Source organism: Austrofundulus limnaeus, unplaced genomic scaffold, assembly GCF_001266775.1.
Source record: "Austrofundulus limnaeus strain Quisiro unplaced genomic scaffold, Austrofundulus_limnaeus-1.0 Scaffold55, whole genome shotgun sequence".
In the NCBI taxonomy this organism is placed as follows: Eukaryota; Metazoa; Chordata; class Actinopteri; order Cyprinodontiformes; family Rivulidae; genus Austrofundulus; species Austrofundulus limnaeus.
Genome location: NW_013952457.1, coordinates 238428 through 256384, shown reverse-complemented (window position 1 = coordinate 256384; position 17957 = coordinate 238428). Strand labels below are relative to the sequence as shown.

The following is a 17957-nucleotide window of genomic DNA, read 5'->3' as shown; positions in this document are numbered from 1 at the left end:
TGTTGGTGCGGTTCACATTCACACTGCACTTTGTCAAATGAACTAAACCCTGTGAACAACCTGTTCCCCTCCTCGCCTGTGGTGGCGCTGCACCAAGAACCACTGAAGGAATCGACACAAAAACCTCTGAAGAAGACATGGAGCACAACTTCTTTCTTCATAAAATGTAAACAAACATGGAGTAAAGTCAGATTTTAGTGGTTGTAGGGTTTATTTTTTGTTTTTGGCAAATGTGCCAAACAACTATTCTTCAACAATGAGCTCAGCGTGAGAGGAAGATGAGGCGGAACCATGGAGAACATTGTTTTCCCACACAAGGCGGCTCCAAATGAGGCAGCGTTCACTGAGAAGAACTTCACAGAAGTCATGTCCTCTTCATAAAGACACAAGGTATTTACAAGATATGAGTAACTTTATTACTGTTAATACTCAGAATACCCTGCGTTATAGTCYGCTTCCTGCTTTTGGAGCGGTCTCCCGTCCGCTTGGCGTTCGCACATGCAATTGAACCRCACCAGAGTTTGCTTCAGCCGAATCGTGACTTATGTTTGCAGGTGGACCAGAGTTTGCTTTTTTGGTCTGAATCAGAGTTTGATTACACATTCACACCTCCCCAAATGAACCAGACTTTACAGGCAAACAAACTAGAGTTCGACTAAAGCAGACTAAACAGGGCTRGTGTGAATACACCCCTACAGTGTGTAAAAATACTTTTTCTTTTACTTTTACTTTCCTGATTAATGTGAGCTGATTTTTATTTAACTACTTCTATTATCAGTGAAATTCCTTTTTACAAAAGTTATTTTCTGTGAATGTATTTTCACTTTTATTTAGTTCTTCCTTTCAAGTACTTTAAACACCTCTGTCCATCTCTGCATTCACTTAGCCTCAGTAATCATATGACACCCTCCCACCCATCAGTTCCTTTCTGAATGCAAACACCGCAAAGGCTTGTGGGAAATAGATCTTTAATGCCGATGAAGTTCATAAYAACCTGGAGAGTCACGAGTTCTGATTGCTGCATAATCAGTTTAAATAATCTTGGTCTTTGAAACTTTTTAAATAGAAACACAAACGCATATATGAGTACGTACTGATTAAGACTTCGATGCATAATCAAATATTTCCAACTGTTGGCCCATTTTGGACACTGTTTGGGTTTTAATGACTCAACAAGCCAAACCATGAGGGGAAAAGAAAAAGTGGGCGAGGGGGGAAATGAGAGCAAGGGAGGAAGGGAACCAGAGCAGGGCTGTGGGAGGAAGGGATGAGCTACACCAACATAAAAGACATTCTCTACAGAGAGCTTCCATAATCACAGTTAATGATGCTGATATGTAGCTGCACCAGAGCTTTTGTTATTATTCCTCACTAAACACTCTTATAAAAGGCTGAAAAGAGGCAAAAACAGCATGTCATTTCCAAAAGCATCAATTTGAAGCAAAAAAATAGTATTTTAAGTAAACTTATCTGGTCATTTATTCAGAGGCATATCAGCCCCCCCCCCCGTCGCTTCTGTGACTTAACGATGCAGAACAAAGACACCAAATCATATGGCTCTATCAGGAATTCCACAGCTGAACCTGTATTTTACACTTAACAAAGACAAACTATGACATTCCTCTGGTGTCTCACCATCCATCACCAAGCAGCAGCTCTGCTTTGCCTGTAAGGATTACAGCCAGCCAGAGCGTAAATATACCGTTTATTGCTGAGGGGTTCAGGGAACCAGCACCTCTACTCTCTGCAAAGCTCAGAATGTGATCGCAGATGTTCCATCTTATCCCAAAGCACTACCAGACTCTCTCTTCTGTCGCCTTTGTTTTTACCCTTCTCAGCTCTCTGTTCGAGCACTGCACAGAAATCTTTGGTTTTCCTCAGATAATTGAAAGTGATTGTAAACCTGAGTTCCCAACTGTAATACTCAATGCACTTCTCCTGCAGATTAATAAGGGTTTAGCTGGACTTGAGTATCAGAGTCAGGCCACATGGAAATTATTAGAAAGACRTTTGCAGTTTTACATTTCCTCAAAAGGCTTTATTTCAACTTACAGCCAGGCGCAATCCTTTTTTTTACTATTAAGACCTGGAAGTACACAATGAGACACAGTATTGTTGTCTAACAAGAAAGGCTTGTAATGTTTTAAACTGATTGTATTTTAGGAAATTTTAAGTGTGACATGGTTTTGTCTATTTTAAATCTGGTGAATTAAATTAACATCTATGCTATTAATTGTTTGGCAGCTTGTGGTCAATATGGGTTTTGTAGCTAAAGATCCCCTCATGTTTTAATAAAACTAAACCTTAGTTTCTTATGTCAAATATAAAACAATGATTAGTTATCATTGTTATCACTTTGTAAAATATAAGCTCACAAAGTAAATTGTTACAGAATCAATGTCACTTTGAAAAATGACTGTTTTGACCAATGAGCTCGTTGGCCTTTTCAGGTCTGTGCAGAGGGGGGGCACACCCTTCACTTTTTACCTTTAAATGTATTTCACTACAGTCCTCCTCTTAAACAGCAGGCATTGTTAGAAAGATAATAATGTCACCACACAGCAGGGAGACGTAGGAGAAGASTTTACAGGAAGTGAACTCAGCTTCAACTTTTTTTGCACAGGTCTGGGRTTTAGCAGAACCTTGTTTTAGCTGCAACCCTTAAAATCACAAAATAATTTTCTTGTAAACATTCACAGATATACAATGTCAACATGTAAAATAAAGCTTTATTATTTAGTTAGCATTAAATTTAAAAGTTATATTAATATTTGCCAATTATACCTGTGAGGATGCTGAGAATGCCTGTAGATTTGATTGTATTTTTTTTTGTTAAGTGGCACAACCCTGTCATTTGTCAACATAAGATGATCTTAGTGATTCTTGCATGAAATGCAGTAGGTGATGTGTACTCCTTTAGGGAATGCTTTTTTTTATATATATAGACTGTCCTCTTAGTCGGTTTTAGAAGTACCACTTGTTTTTAAGCCCTAAACAAGTCAGAGAAAAAATCAATGATTATAATTAGGAGGAAAAGTAAGTCAAAGAATGAGAAAGTCTAAATATTAAATGGCTTCAGTTCTTAAGTTCAAGACGAACGTCTTGGTGGTGAAAAAGAAAGACGGCCCAGAATCTGTTGTTCCCTCACTGCCGCCCTCGTTTCACAGAAATTAGGAGCAGAGGGTCGTTAATTAGGCCTGAGAACCGAAGCAGCAGCGTCTCTGAGAGACCAGCCTGTTAACGCTGCACTAATTGGAGCTGTTGGACTTGTTTTATGGCACCAAAACACAATCTTTTATTTATCCTAGAGGACTACTGAACACAAAGAAACTGACACATCTCGTATTTTCTTGCCACTTCTCTAAGAAAAAGAAGTCTGTGGATCATTCAGTCTCCAGGGCTGGAGGAACAGTTGGTGTTAGATGAATCCAAGAGTCCCAGTTTTTACACCCAGGATATCATTACAGCACAGAAAAAAACAAACAAACGATGAGTTAAAGGTCTCTGGAGAAGAGAAATGTGAAGGTGGACAGCATCTTGTATCCTTCTCATCAAAGTGCTGACTAACTCTTAAACAATGCTTGTTTTAGAGCGAACGCTGATTCAGCATCCGCACTATWGTTTCCCCATACGATTTCTTCAGAATTTTCAGTACTCACACTGCTTTTTCAAACTAAATCTGTTTTCTCTGGTTATTTTTTTAACTATTTATTTTTGTCCTTTTTCTGTGAGACTTAGAATCAAGAAGACAAAGAAGGTGATGGCTGGAAAATGTTGCAGTAAATCCCTGAAGTCTAAGAACGAACACATACAGAGCCGTCTCACTGATGCACGCACACTAAACAAGCAAGTCGGTGTGTTAGTTATGTATTCAATACCACCATCTTAAGTCTCTAATGTGTCTGAGTAAGGATTTCCAGGAGGAAGTGTGTGTATTTATCAAACCAGGGCTTGGCTGTGTGAAGGCATTTAATCCCCGACACGCCGCCTGACTGCCACTTATCAATGAACCAACCAAAGAAAAGGAGAAAGAGAAGAAAATCGTTCAAAAAACAAGACAGGCACACGCATTTCCTGCGAGCTTTGTTATCAAAATTGACTTTGTCTCTTCAATAGAGTCAGGCTTGATTTTTAAATAATCTTTTCCTGTTAAATAAATAAATCAAATCAAATCAATAAGCCGCATTTGCACATCACTTACTTTTTTTTTCTTTAAAACAAAAACAGTACTAACATTTGACAGGGAACAGCTGCACAGACACACACAAGGCCAGAGCAGCCTCAGGGAAGATCTGAAAAACAAACCGAGAAKGAAGCTCATCCCTTCGTGGCGTAGGAGCTGACTTCTGCCAGCTGGGCCTGACAAGAGCAGAGAACCAATTCCCCTGTTCAAACAAACAAAAGGAGAGATGGAGCACAGCCTCTTACCCTTTGACCTTCAGGCCACCATAGAGAGCTTCAACAACATCCTTACACTGAATATGAAACTGAAGCTGTGCAAGAAGCCCAAGACTCCAAGGTGTCTTGTATGCTGTAACTCACATACAGATTTACGACAYGACTTCCCGGTTTCTCTCACACCAATCACTCTGATAAACACAATCATGCTTCCATATTTAAAAGTCAGTCAGGCGTTTTCAGTAAAAACCCATAGCAAACAGAGAAAACTGAACACCTTGCTAAGTTATCCCTAATTGTTTCTCTCACTGTTGCAAATGAGGTAAAGKGAAACTCCTGGGTTTGGTTGCTGTGGTGTGTCCAGAGCTGCAGTAGCTGTAAATCACAAAGGCGTTCAGCTCGCTAATGAATCAGCAGTGGAGGGTTTCGGCCAACAGAGCACTGCGGGGCTAAGATCCAGGACAAACAGTATGAAAGCTCGTCCTGGTTAGTACGAGTCCACTGCGCTGTTAGGTTCTCATGTCTCTCGAAAAGCGAAATAAATCAATAAAGATAAAAAGAGAGTGGGTTATCGCTACATATGTGACCAAGAACAAAATGAGAGCTGCAATAAAAGCTGTGAGAAAAATAGATGTTGAGATTTTCTGCTGAAAGCTGAGTTAGACACATTTAAAGTCCTACACCCACCCTATAGCATGTCCAGCAAACTATGATGGAGAATTAAAAACTAAACATCTATGTTCTGTTGCATGTGTTAAAAAGCAATGCAACATTGTTKTTAAAAGGAATCTGTTAGTTTTCCAGGTAGTGGCTTGAAAACGACAGGCTGTGACTTCACGAATAGTCAGCCCACAAAGCGAGACAGCAAGATTTTTATTGAACACCAATCTTATTTTTGTATCAGTCCAGACTACTACATGCAGGAACAAAATCTTGAATTGATATGTCCTGTGAAAATGCAGCCAAGAAGGAAGTTAGTGTCCCTTATTTCAGGAAACTCAAACACATTCAGGAGAAAAGGGTAACGTTTGTCAGAGTCGAAAGGCTTCACTATGGTGTTCTGTGCTCCAAACATTTTTAACTGGAGGATTACGAGTCAGCGATGACAATGCTTTGGCTTTAAAGAAGAAATAACATCCTTTTAAATCCTTCAGTTGGGGTCTATATAAAGTTTAACTGCAATGCTTTGGTCTGAATTCCCCCTTGTTGTAACTCCACAAGCCCCTTTTTCACCCCTTTTGTGTCTCAGATCAACTCGTTTTGGTGCTGTCTCTTTAGATCCAACATGGCGCTTCACACCCTGCCCCMCTCCAGCTTCCAGAGCGGTCCATTCTAGAGGGGGCTACGGCTATGTAGCGGCACAGTCTGACCCAGAGCAAGTTGATAAGTCCTGACCTTCTATCACAAACACTGCTACGTAATACGTAGTTTGGAAAACATCAGAGAAAACAGCAGTTCTACCGTGAAATGGATGCGACAAACAGACCTGCAAAGAAGGTGCAAAATTGTGAGGAAATGGAAAGCTTTGCAGGTWAGACACTTGATTGTAATTTGTGTCAATAGAAGAGATTTTAAACTATTTACCAGTTCAAAATGCTATCAGAATGAAAGGATTACCTTCACTATTTTTTGTGTTTTTCATGGTGCAAAACTGCAGCGTTCTCCTTGAACAAACACAAGCACTTTTCTTGTCTAGGCCCATTTGGTGTTTTGGTGGCTCTCCATTACCTTATCCACACTTGAGTGTTAAGAAAAAACACATTAAAGGGTGTGTCACAGCCGATTATCAGAATGTGTGGCTACCTGTAGATTCATAGCTCAAGCATGAATAATAGTTTTCTTTGACATTATTGAAATTAGAATAAAAATGCATTGGTTTAATTTGGACTCAAACTTCCTTTTTTATAACCTGCAAGAAGAAAAAAAAACTAAAGCTCATCACTGATATACAAGATTTATACGAGGGTCTGCAATTAGTACATCTTCACAGCTGGACCCAATTATCCCAGAAAAGCCAWGTGTGCTTCATGTAAACATCTGTCTCCTCCATACATTTACAATACTGCGCACAAGTTTAAAACCACTTCTAACTTTTTTATACTTGGCTATTTTCCTGTAATCTTTTATAGCATTCTTCCGAAAATGTTCAAGGACTGAAAATAAGTGGGGAAAAGGCTGCCAAATTCAAAAGAAAGACCTTCAGGAAGCCTGAAGAAATATTGATCAAAACCACTTTAAAAGATTACAAGAGAGTCTTCCTGCAAGCAAAGCATAAAGAAATTAAAGAGATGGACGTTCAAACCTACCAGAAAGGTCCAACATCTCTGCTGACTTCTCTGGACACAAGACCATCAAYGGGGAACACAGTGCACAAGTTTTCAGCTTGCTTTTACAGGAAATACGTAGATGCCAAGTTTTATTGTGCCAGAGATAAATGTTTAGCAAAAAGTGGAGGTGCATTCCCACGTTCCGAGAGAATAGCATTTATGAGAGGTAACATAAACTGTAATTTTTAAAGAGACGTGTGGACGCCAAGGTGACATCGTTTTCTTGAAACATTATTTCCTGCAGCACAGACTCAGCCCACATTCTGCTCAGCTTACAAACAGATTGTGAGTGCTGCAAAATGTATCGTGAAGAGGAGAATCAAACAACACAAACCACAGACTGCTGAGCAGCTGAAATCTGGCAGAATGACMWCGAATTCCTGTTGCTAAACTGCACCAGCTCRTGTTCTCACTTCCTAAATTATTCAAGAGGGAAATTAAAAGAACTTAAGACGGAACATGATGATCAGCATGTCTGATATTTTCTTTGAGTGTTCCTGACGATGGCTGTGTCCAAATTCAGGGACTCTGTCCTTCGAAGGACCCGGTGTTGACTGCGAAGACCGGAAAAAACTGGCTGTAAATTTGGACGGTTTAGCCTTCAGCTTTATTACTGCCAACAACCGTGACAGCACTAAACAGAAGCAATGAAGATCAAAATTAGCAAAATATTAATATTATTAACATTATAATTTACAAAATTAGCCAAGAGGCAATACATGAAGAACTAAGGGGCCATATGAGCTTGTTTACGATGATTTCTGACAAGAATAATACAGTATTTACAATCATGTTTATGCAAATGTCAAAAGCCTAACAACACAATCTCTTTAAACTTTCAATTTTTTGCACCGCCATATTTTTTTTAAAACTGTACTCCCGTCTCTTGCTTCGTCCGCCTATACAAGCAAAAAAAATAAAAATAAAAATCTCCCAGTCGACCCACAACGCATCTTGCGATAGGGCGGGCCAAGAAGGATACACCAGACCTGTTCCTCAAATCAGGGCAAAAGGAGGACAGATTTGTGAGCCACAATTAAAGAAGTCTTCAMATTTAGACAGCCTTCGGCACGGAGCAGTGATGCAAGCGGCTGACAAACTGAGCCTTCACAGGATGTCATCCCCAAGTAACTCCAGGGCAGTCCATTTAAGTTGTTTAGTTAAGATGCTGACATGTTTTTAAGTTTCAGTTGTTAAGATTTGTAGCTTTGGCATCAGTTCTACTGCTTTTAGCTACTGTTTAATTATTTTATTTACTGACCATTATKTAACCAGGCAAATCCCACTGAGATCACAGATCTCTTTTCCAAGTGAGGCCTGGGCCTGAAGGCAACCTGTTGAACATGTTTTAGGTCTGYGGGACGAAACCGGAGTARCCAGAGAAAACCCACRCAAGCACAAAGAGAACATKCAAACTCCCCCCAGAAAGACCAGGTCTGAACCAGGGATCAAACCCAGGAACTTCTTGCTGTGAGGCATCAGTGCTAACYACTGACCCATCGTATAGCTTTCAGCTGCCGTTCTGTTGGTTTTATCCTTTTGCTGCTTGTTTGTACGTCAACAGTTTGGTTTCACCTTCAAAAAATTTCGGCAAAGGCCTTCAGCTCTCACACTGCATCCTTACAGAAAAGATTTCCAGCTTTCTTTTTTTTGGCTCAAATTAAAAATGAAAAAAAATCAAACAAATGCAAACATTAACACTTAAACTGTGATATATCAGAAAAAAAAAWATATATATATATAAATATATTATACAGCTGCTAAAGTTAAAATTAGTTAACACTAATGCTTGATCTACAAACCAAGGTGTGTTTGTGAAGTGATACCGGAGGGAAATACTGTAGCTGCTCTCTGTCTCCAGGAAACTCACTTGAACTGCTGGTGTTCCCTGGAGCTGCGGATCTTGGAGGAGAACCTCTCGGCTAGTTTCTCCAAGCTGCGGGAGTATTCCAGTTCGATCTCGGCTTTGCGTCGGAAGAATTCTTGCACGTCCTGCAGCAGCTGGATGCGAGACTCAGAGTGCTGCTCCAAACACTTGAACTGCTCCACTAGCTGGTTACGGATCTCTGTCCATCAAAACAAAAATGACATTTGACGACAAGTTAACTCCCAAAAATTAAAAGTGTTAATGTTTCAAAAGTTAGTAAAACACTAATACTTAAAGACCTAGCATTGCTTGAAGGAACGCATGTTGCCYGCCATCTTTCATGCCCAAGTTTTGCTTTTGTCCTGTGGTTCTTGAGATGTTTTGGTCACATGACACACACTCTCACACATACATATAATTACATAACTGCCTTTCAGGATGATAATTATTTGTTTTTTAAAGCCTGACTAAGTCACAACACAAATCATTTCCACAAGTTTCAATGATCCTGAAAATATTTTTTATTGAAGTTCAGTCCAACAGCAACATAAAGACAGAAAAGAGAGTCAAGTGACCGTGAAAGCACCACAACAAGTCAGTAAGATGACCGTGTAGGGGGGACTTTTCATAAATGTCTGACTGTGGATTTACAGAGTGATGAGACTGCTTTAATGAGACAGTACTGCACTCCCACAGTGGGAAAGAAAAAGAAGAAGAAGAGTGACATTTGTCTTTAAGAGGAACCTGACACGACCAAGCAGAGCACAGATCCTTCATGCCCGTGGGAGCCACGAGCGAAACATGATTCCACTCTGTAGTGCTGTCATCAGCAGCAAAGATACCGCAACTCGTGAACAGAGAGAGTTTTATTCCTCAGAGCAAAGACAGAAACATACAGAGAGGAGCGATGACAAACAGGATGAGTCGTGGCACTTGACAYGTAGAAGCAAAGCTTCAGGACGATTTTATTAAAAGTAAAATGTTTCTTCATTAGCTCAGATTAAAGCTGTCAGGGCAATTTGTGAAAAACATCCAGAGGTGGGAAATGACTTGCTGTAAAAGCTTAAACTGAGTTGTAAACGCTAAAAAACGAACATTAGCTAAAAGCTAAAGGGAGTAAAATACTGCCTAAAAAATAAAAAGATAAAAAAGCTGCAAGCAAAAAAACACTAAAACAGCAAAGATTAGCTGAAAGGTTAAAGTAGCAAACAGACAGCTAAAAGTAGCAAAATGCTAGCTTCAAACTAAAATTAGTGAAATGCTAGTTGCAGCTAAAAGTTCTTAAGTAAGTTATCGTTCTTGCATTTTTGTGTTTGTCTTTAAAAACTCTGCGTTGCATCAAATGAAACATGAACTACAGAAACATAAACCTCCTAATGAGAGTCGCAGCGTGTTGCAACATACTCTGTTACAACACGAGTCACTGCAAGTCATAACCTCCATCAAAAACAAGAACAGGATGGATTTTGGCAGATGAACTGCTAACAGACGGATAAAAGTCACGCAGAGTGTTGTTTTTCATGATGCTGAGGGTGTCATTTGGTCAGCCAAGCCCTGGTCGTGTGTAGGTGCYGGTTCTGACTGCCGGGGAAACGGACCTGTTGTGTTTGTGATGTCGTGTCGCCTGGCCTCAGGCCTAAACGTCGTGCTTTACTCTGCGGTTAACCACTGACCCTCCCTTTCTTTTTCTCCTCAGGCCTCCCTTTTTCTCTGGGACTGAGCTTAAAGGGATAGTTCCCATCTTTTAATGTATGGCTCAATTCCAGAATGGTTGTGAATAATTTGTATCTTACCTATTATAGATATCTGCAAACACAAACAGCAGAATTGCAATCTTATGTTTATTGCGAAATTGATGACAATGTAAATATTTATAAAACTGCATATACCGATATAAATTTTTTTTATATTGTTGCTTTAAGTCAACAGTAATTAGTAGATCTTAGTCTTTAAGTCAACAGTAATTAGTAGATCTTAGTCTTTAGCTTGTCAGTCTGGTGATAAGTGAACTCCATTTCTCCAAACTCAAGTCATTCAAGGAGCTGTCTACAACAGGTAAGATATTCATTGTTTRTAATCTTTCTACAGAACACCACTTAAAACCTGAACTATCTCCCTTATTTTAGGTTAAAGCTCTGTCCTGCCAGGTTTGTCTGGTGCTGCCAGATAAAACAGTTATGTGTCCTACTTGCAATATTTTTGTTCCCTTTTTTTAAAGGGGAAATATCAAGTGAAATCAACTTTTTTGGGTTTTATATCATGTTATAATGTTATACTCTCATAAAAAAACATGCCCAAAGCCTTGCTTTGACTCATTCATGCATGTTTGMGAAATCCTGCAGCGTTTTTAGGCAGCCATGCTGAGGAGCAAAACGACAGGTGGGGACCAGAAACGCCCCTGAGACGTGTCTTTAAGCCGAACTTCCTCATGGCAGAGCACACCCCCACCCCCGCGCACGCACGAGCCCCCCCGCATGCAATACCCCTCCCCCACTCCCAGAATGGGATGGAACAGAATCAGAAAGTGGTTCTTAAAGAGACAGAGGTCAATTTCAAGGCGTTTAGAAGAGGAAGTGATGGGGGGATAAGTTTATTTTCTATTTAAACATAAAAACAGCATTTTACTAACAGCTAAAGGTGACATAGATACTTTATTATGGTATAGTATTTAAATATATGCCTGAGAAACACATAATATTGACCCTTTAAGAAAAATCAGAGCCAAAAGAATTATCTGAGGAAGGTTGGACACCCACATTCATGGGTAACAGGGCAGACTAATGTAAAAGGAACTCTGAACACCGGCTGCAGCCACACTTTTAAGAGTTTGAAAAAAATGTCATGCACACCAGAAGTATGCTCTTTCCTGTGAGAAACTACGAGCGATTGGAAAATTATTCCCGGTTCTTTGAAAAGCTTCATTYGCTGCGSTTTATTCAAAGAGAGGGACCCCATCAGTGGTTCTTTTTCTCTTTTTGAGAAATGAAATGAACAATGATGTGAATATACTACATGCCTGCAGGATAATTAATAATGACAGTAATAATGCCCATTTCAGATGCAGGAAGGACATTCAGAAAAAAAAACAATTCTTCTATAACTGTTAGATTCATGTTGGTGAGCTCTGTTGATGTATTTAATCCCTACATAGTCAAGTTCCCTTAAACCAATTTTTTAATGAAGAATTCACTCAATGAAACGGCAACTAGTTATCACTGATTTGTGGAGTTAAATGGAACATTTAGTCTGGTTAATTAAATGTTCAGAATAACTTCCACCCAGAAGTAAAACATTCAGAGTTAGAGCAAAAGGAGAGTTAGGCTTGTTGGAAGCAGTTCTTGTCATAAATATTACACAAGTCTCCTCACCTCCAGTCTGAAACRGGATTATCTGCACAGTCAAATCAAAATCACCAAGTGAGGAAATYAAAGCTGTAATGTTGCTGCTCAGTTGTGTTGTTTCTGTATCTGCTCTGTTTTTCACTATTTCTGTGTGTRGAAGAGAAATGTTGTGACACGTAGCTAATTATGGATGCTTATGGGTGGTTAGAGTTCAACCAAGAAACAAATAAGGACTGCAGTTATACAACTCTGACTTTTTTTAACTTCATTTACAGCCTAGTTAGGGTATYATGAAGCTCATGGGGTAGTAGACCAGTTCTTGCTATGAAGCCAGGACTACATTGACAAAACTTGTTGCTATCATCAACAAATCATGACAAAATAAAATCTGTATTTGGTGCAAGATCTGTTTTTCCTCCAAACCTCTGGTYACTTTATTTATTGAACACAATTTTTGTAAAGCTCACAATCATGTTTTGCCAAAACTACATCCYAGAAGCTGCTTTAATTAAAGGATAGGATCAGATATTTTGAAAGTGGACATATCATGATTTAAAATCCATCCTTTTCACATTTAAATCATTTAGTTTGGGTCTACTGTATATGTGAAGCTGCAGTGCTTTGGTCTGGATTTATTGTTATTGTAACTCCACAAGCCCCTCTTTCACCTCCTTTTCTGTAGTGTGTCTGAGAGCAACTCGTTTTGGTGCTGYCTCTTTTAGTGCAAATGAGGCGCTTCACACCCCACCCCTATAGGTCTCACTCCTAATGATCATTGTCCACTCCACAGCAAAATGCATTTAACGGCTAAAAAAGTGGATTTTGCTTGATGTGTCTCCTTTAAAGCAACACTCTGTGGAAATGTTGTGAACAATTAACATCTTGCCTGCTCCAGATGGTTTTTCAAACTGACTTGACTAATGACAACTAGTCTTAGTGGTGATCAAATCAAAATGAATTGCTGTTATATTAAAAAACAAAAATAAAAGTTGTTGTCCATTAAATTTAGAAGAAAAATTATTATATTCCCGAWGGAAATACCTCAGGCTGCAACAGAAGTGCTACAGCTAGCTGCTGATGCTCTTGCAACAATAAYATAACTGAAAAACTGATGGCAATGTGAAGGTTTATAAAATAGCCTTTTCAAGAATTAAAAGAGTTTTGGATCATCACAGATCTTTAACCACTCACACTCAACCAGCAGCCTAATTATGACATTTTTATAGACAGACGTGTCACATTTTTACTCAAGTCTTTTCATCATCATTATGAGGGTCCTGCTCCATCAAACACCTACACCTGTTGCAGACAGTCGTTTGTCAAACGCCATTTATAGGCAGGAAGTGAAAGCTCAGTGGACACTTGTTTCCTCGTCTGACAGGATGAGGAAAACCTCTAAAAAACAATAGGAGGATGTTGGAGATCTACGACCTCTGACCCTCACAGAAAAACGCCTGCTCTGGCAGCTGTGTCAAAACCTCATAACACAGTTTGAGGACGTTTCTATAAAATTTGGTAAAAACAAGAAACCTCAAGGGAAGTGTCTGAAGAAAATTATARTTTGGCTGTGCATACAAATGTTTGCTTCCTAACAGATGTGTGCATTGACTGGCACAACATTTGCTTTCAATGCAACTGCTAAAAACCAAACATCTCCACATGTTCTTTTTTTTCCCTTTGAAATCTTCTGAGCAATTATTTTTTCTCTCTCTCTTGTTCACAAAGTGTGCCCGGCACGGACCTCTGGTTGCATTAGAGACTTCCTTTGGCTGATTTGCTCCACTTCCTGTTGGCTCCCCACCAAGAGAATGGCAACAAGATTATTAACAGATGCAGTACTTGAAAAATTTCTAGTATTTCTTTTGTTTTKTTTTTTTTTTACTTGACCTGCTTGGAAAGCAGTGATGGCATAGCAATTCAGTTATTAAGGTCAGAGGTTCAAGCGCCAGCATCATTCAGATGGTGTATTGATGAGCCCTTTTTCATGACCCTCAACATTTGTTGGGACCCCATCTGCCTGACCTCAGCTTCCTAACAAGCCATGCAATTAAAAAAGTAACTTCCCCAGTAAATCCAATATGATTTTAATGAATAAACTGTAATAATTAAAGAATGAATCGTATTGTGATTTCAAACTACCAGTAAATTGTAATAAGTTGAATTCTATAATGATTACACTCTTTATTCGTTATTAAGATTTTAAAAGTTGTTGTTTGATGAGACACAAAGTTTTCTCTGTACAACATAACCGACAAATAAATTCACATTAACATGACATCAGCAACCAAATATTTTAGTTCTGTGAATCTGAACAGAAAGAGTTTGGTTTAAGATAACAAATTTTAGATGTCACTTTTGTTGTGTTTTCAGGGACGCATGTTTGAGCCACAGAAGGTTTCTGTTGCCCATTCAAATTTATTACACTTGACAAAAGCAAATTCAGCCAGTACAGGAAGTCAAACATGCTTGTGAAAACAAAAACATGAAAACGTTTTACTGTGATTGTTTTCCAGCATTTTAAAATACAAACTCTAGCTGATGAATGAATCTGAATTAAATGCGGGAAATCACCTTTAATTTGTGTTAATTCCTGTTTTATATGGTAATTTTGGATGACAAGTGTGTTAAATCATGAAATCTTTTTGTTTCGCCATCCTTTAAACAAAAAGATGGTTAGTGAAAACAATCCTAACTAAAAAATSAGAACTAACAACATTAAAATTTACTTTTTTCATAGTCCTTTAGCATTCAGGGGTGAATGGGGTAAATATAACCATGAGTTGACCCACTTCCTATAAAATGGTGCATATTTGTTGTCATGTGACCATAAGTTCTGCAAGCACCTTCCACCTTGCTTTCCCTGTGATTGAGGGAAGTATGTGGTAAGTTTGTTTTTTGCTTATCAAAGTTTTTTTTTATGTTTCATCTATATTGACTGTTACGCAAATTCATCAAGGTCTAAAAATGTATACAATAAATGTTTTCCAAAATGGTGGCTGTGGGGTAAAGTGAGCCAAATGCCAGKAAGTATGAGTAACTTTATGGTTAAAATGACTGTGATGTTCCCATCCTATTTGCTGACACATCAGAAGATGACCCATCAGGATGAGAGAAGTGAAACAGAAAGTACAGACCTGTTAGACGGTGACTTTGCCATAGTTAACTAYAACTAAACACAGAAGCTAAAATTACACTGGTACATCGAGAATCTTGAGAGTGAAGAAGTGAGTGCAAGACTTCTCAGAAGAATCCGAGGGAGCACTGCTAAAGGGAAAGTCAGAGTGGCACTTTTCCCTCAAAGTGAAGTGGTGAAAAAGCTACCTCAACCTCAAAAGTCTGGAGGAACTGTATGAAGAGAGCAGCAATTTTTCAGCTATTTCCCTGCAACCWTGAGGGGTGGAACGTGGAGCAGTTAGTTGTTGAGAAAATCACAATGTTTTTTTGTTACAGATGTTAAACTCTGATAGTGTTCAAWCATTGTATCATCATTTCTGTTAAAACATTTTTGAACAATACACTTGTATTTGACTTGTTACATATAGTTTAAAGTTTCCATTAGGATAATTCAAAATGACGCTCAGGTTTAAACTGAAAAAATGTTATTTGGTCAATTTACACCGAGGTGGTTCACTTTATCCCAACTTGACTCAGCCTACCCGTAAGCTGGGGCTTAGGGGTAGTTGAGACACAAGACAACTTTTTTAAGTCTTTGTTTCTTTCTTATCATATGGATGTTATTAGCTTTTAGCATTTCCACTGATGGTTAACAGCTTGAAATAAATGTAGATGTTTTGGTGTAACTTATGTATCGCTTTCACCTGCTTAGAGAACAGCATACAGTAAGTAAAAAAATGTTTCAACTTACCCCACTCTCCCCTACTGTTACACTTTGAACTAAACAAGGGAACAGATACTGTATAAGCTGAAACCAAGACGTTGCCTACTGCCATTTGAATGCTAGAGTCTGAGTTCTGATGCTTCAGCTGAAACTGGACTGGGAGCAGCAAGAAGAAAAGCTGGGCAGCATTTTACTGCCRGATGATGAGGATAAAATTTGATCTTGCATTTAATGGAGCCTGATGGTGAGCGTGTTCCACTTGATGATAAGTGCAGCTATGTTTAGTGTTTAAACAAGTGTTTGAATGACTCAACGAGACGATGAGGCTGAATAATGTTGCGGTGAGCAAAGCTTACAAGTTACAGTGTAAATTTTAAACCATAAACAGCTTCAGGAGGTAATGAAGGTTTAGAGGGGGGGAAATGATGCGTTTGACTGTTTCTGTCACCATACAGGAATAAACACACACGCACACCAGATAAAAGTAAATCTGAGCCAAATTTAACTTAACTTAATCCTCAACTGCAGCTCTGCAGCGCTTCGACTCTGCTGCAGGAGCAAGACTCTTCTGAAGAGAAATGTGCCCTTCTCCAGACCTTCAATCACTCTCTACAACCCAAATCCCAGATGCTGAACTAATCCCCCCCAAACTCCTTTGTTCTGTTTAATCCTCCAATGATTAGCACCATTGTGGATTCATTGGGCCATGAGACCAAATTTTCTTGCATCTTCTTCTCTGCCCATCTCCATCTCATCTGGTCCGCTGGTTTGGCCCGGCGGTCGCAGCACATGGTGTCCAAGATAAGACAACTTTAGCTCAGTCCAATCAATAGTCGGGATGAATAAGCAAGATGTTAGCTGTCTGTTTTTGTGTTGGTGCACCTAATGATCAACCAGTTTATTGGATTTTCTACTGGATGTTCTGTCTAACAAACTAAAAAAATCAATCCGGACAGAGAAGATCAGTTTGTACTGAACAGCTTTCAACTCCTCATTTGATAAAACCGAGGCCAGCAGTTATGCCTGAGAAAATAATATTGTGTGATTAAGCTTTGCAATAATATTAAAATGAATGACATAAAATTCTTTAAAGTAACGCACATCATCGCAGAACTTTGGACTAAGATCATCCTGTGTTGAAATGTGACAGAGTTGTTGGAACCATGAAAAAATAGCTTCGCAAAATTTCGAAAAATCTTTTGCAATCTATTACCACTCAGTTTAAATGTTGGCAATCAGAATCAGCTGCCATACCCAATTCCTAGTTATTATCAGTAAAACTGCCGTAGTTATGGTCATTTTGGTGGTGTACATCTAATCATTACTTCCAGCAAGTTTCATTCCAATCTACTGGTTCATGAGACAGTTTGCTGACAGACATGTACAGACACAGAGACATCATCATAAACATTATGACCTTTTAGCTTCTTGTATAAATTCTGCTTTAAAGCAAAATGTGAGTAAACTCCTCCTGGATTTCTTGAACACTCCTTTAACCCAGAAAAAAAACTGCAAAATCACATCCTCCTGTCATTCAACATCCAGCTTTGCAAAACCAGGCCGAGAGGTGTCTCCATGGCAACGTGGGCGTGAACCAGTCTCAGGGGAGAAGCTTATTGGAGCAAAGGGTTAAATCTGGCGGCTGCAGATAGGTGACACGCTGAATGAGGCGGCGTGTGTTAGATGCAGGCACCGACAGATGGGAGCAAATTTGAGAATTTAGCTCATTTAGGTTCATCACAGCGCTGGTCTGATCGCGGTGGGGACATTAATTTGCCCGTTTCCCTGACAGCGTCGAATTAGATTAAAATATATGCAGTCGAACAGAGACAAACGGCATTTTAAGGGGTAATATTTTCCTCATGTCTGAAAGAGAAATCTATCACCTACAGTCATCTTTTAGTGAGGTGGTCTTATGTCAGCCATTTTCAGGTGGATGTTTAGTGATGTTGAACCATCATTTTTAAAGACAATGAAAATTCCAACTACAAAAAAAATAGGACAATATTTTGTTTTCTTTGCCTCAGCTGATAAAACACCATTTGGACTTGTGGCCATTGGCTATTCATCTCAATTAACTTGGAAATAAAACAAAAAAAATAGCATTTTTGTCATGCAGATGATTCTCCTCTAAGAATATTGCTTGAGTAAAAGTCTTAAAGTATCTGATATTTTTTGTACTTAAG

At 39.0% G+C, this 17957-nt stretch overlaps 1 protein-coding gene and 1 long non-coding RNA gene across 2 annotated transcripts in view; one reads left to right on the top strand and one right to left on the bottom strand.

Annotated features, from left to right (window-relative positions):
- srgap3 (SLIT-ROBO Rho GTPase activating protein 3) overlaps positions 1 to 17957 on the bottom strand; it is a gene marked incomplete at its 3' end in the record, with an annotated part of 58036 nt that overhangs the window by 29178 nt on the left and 10901 nt on the right. The window contains 1 exon segment of the mRNA XM_014009040.1: positions 8596 to 8791. Coding sequence (XP_013864494.1) covers positions 8596 to 8791 — 196 coding nt within the window.
- On the top strand, positions 245 to 8647 carry LOC106517982 (uncharacterized). Its single transcript, XR_001310267.1, has 3 exons — positions 245 to 390; positions 5677 to 5929; positions 8587 to 8647. It is a non-coding gene; the product is annotated as an uncharacterized LOC106517982 (long non-coding RNA).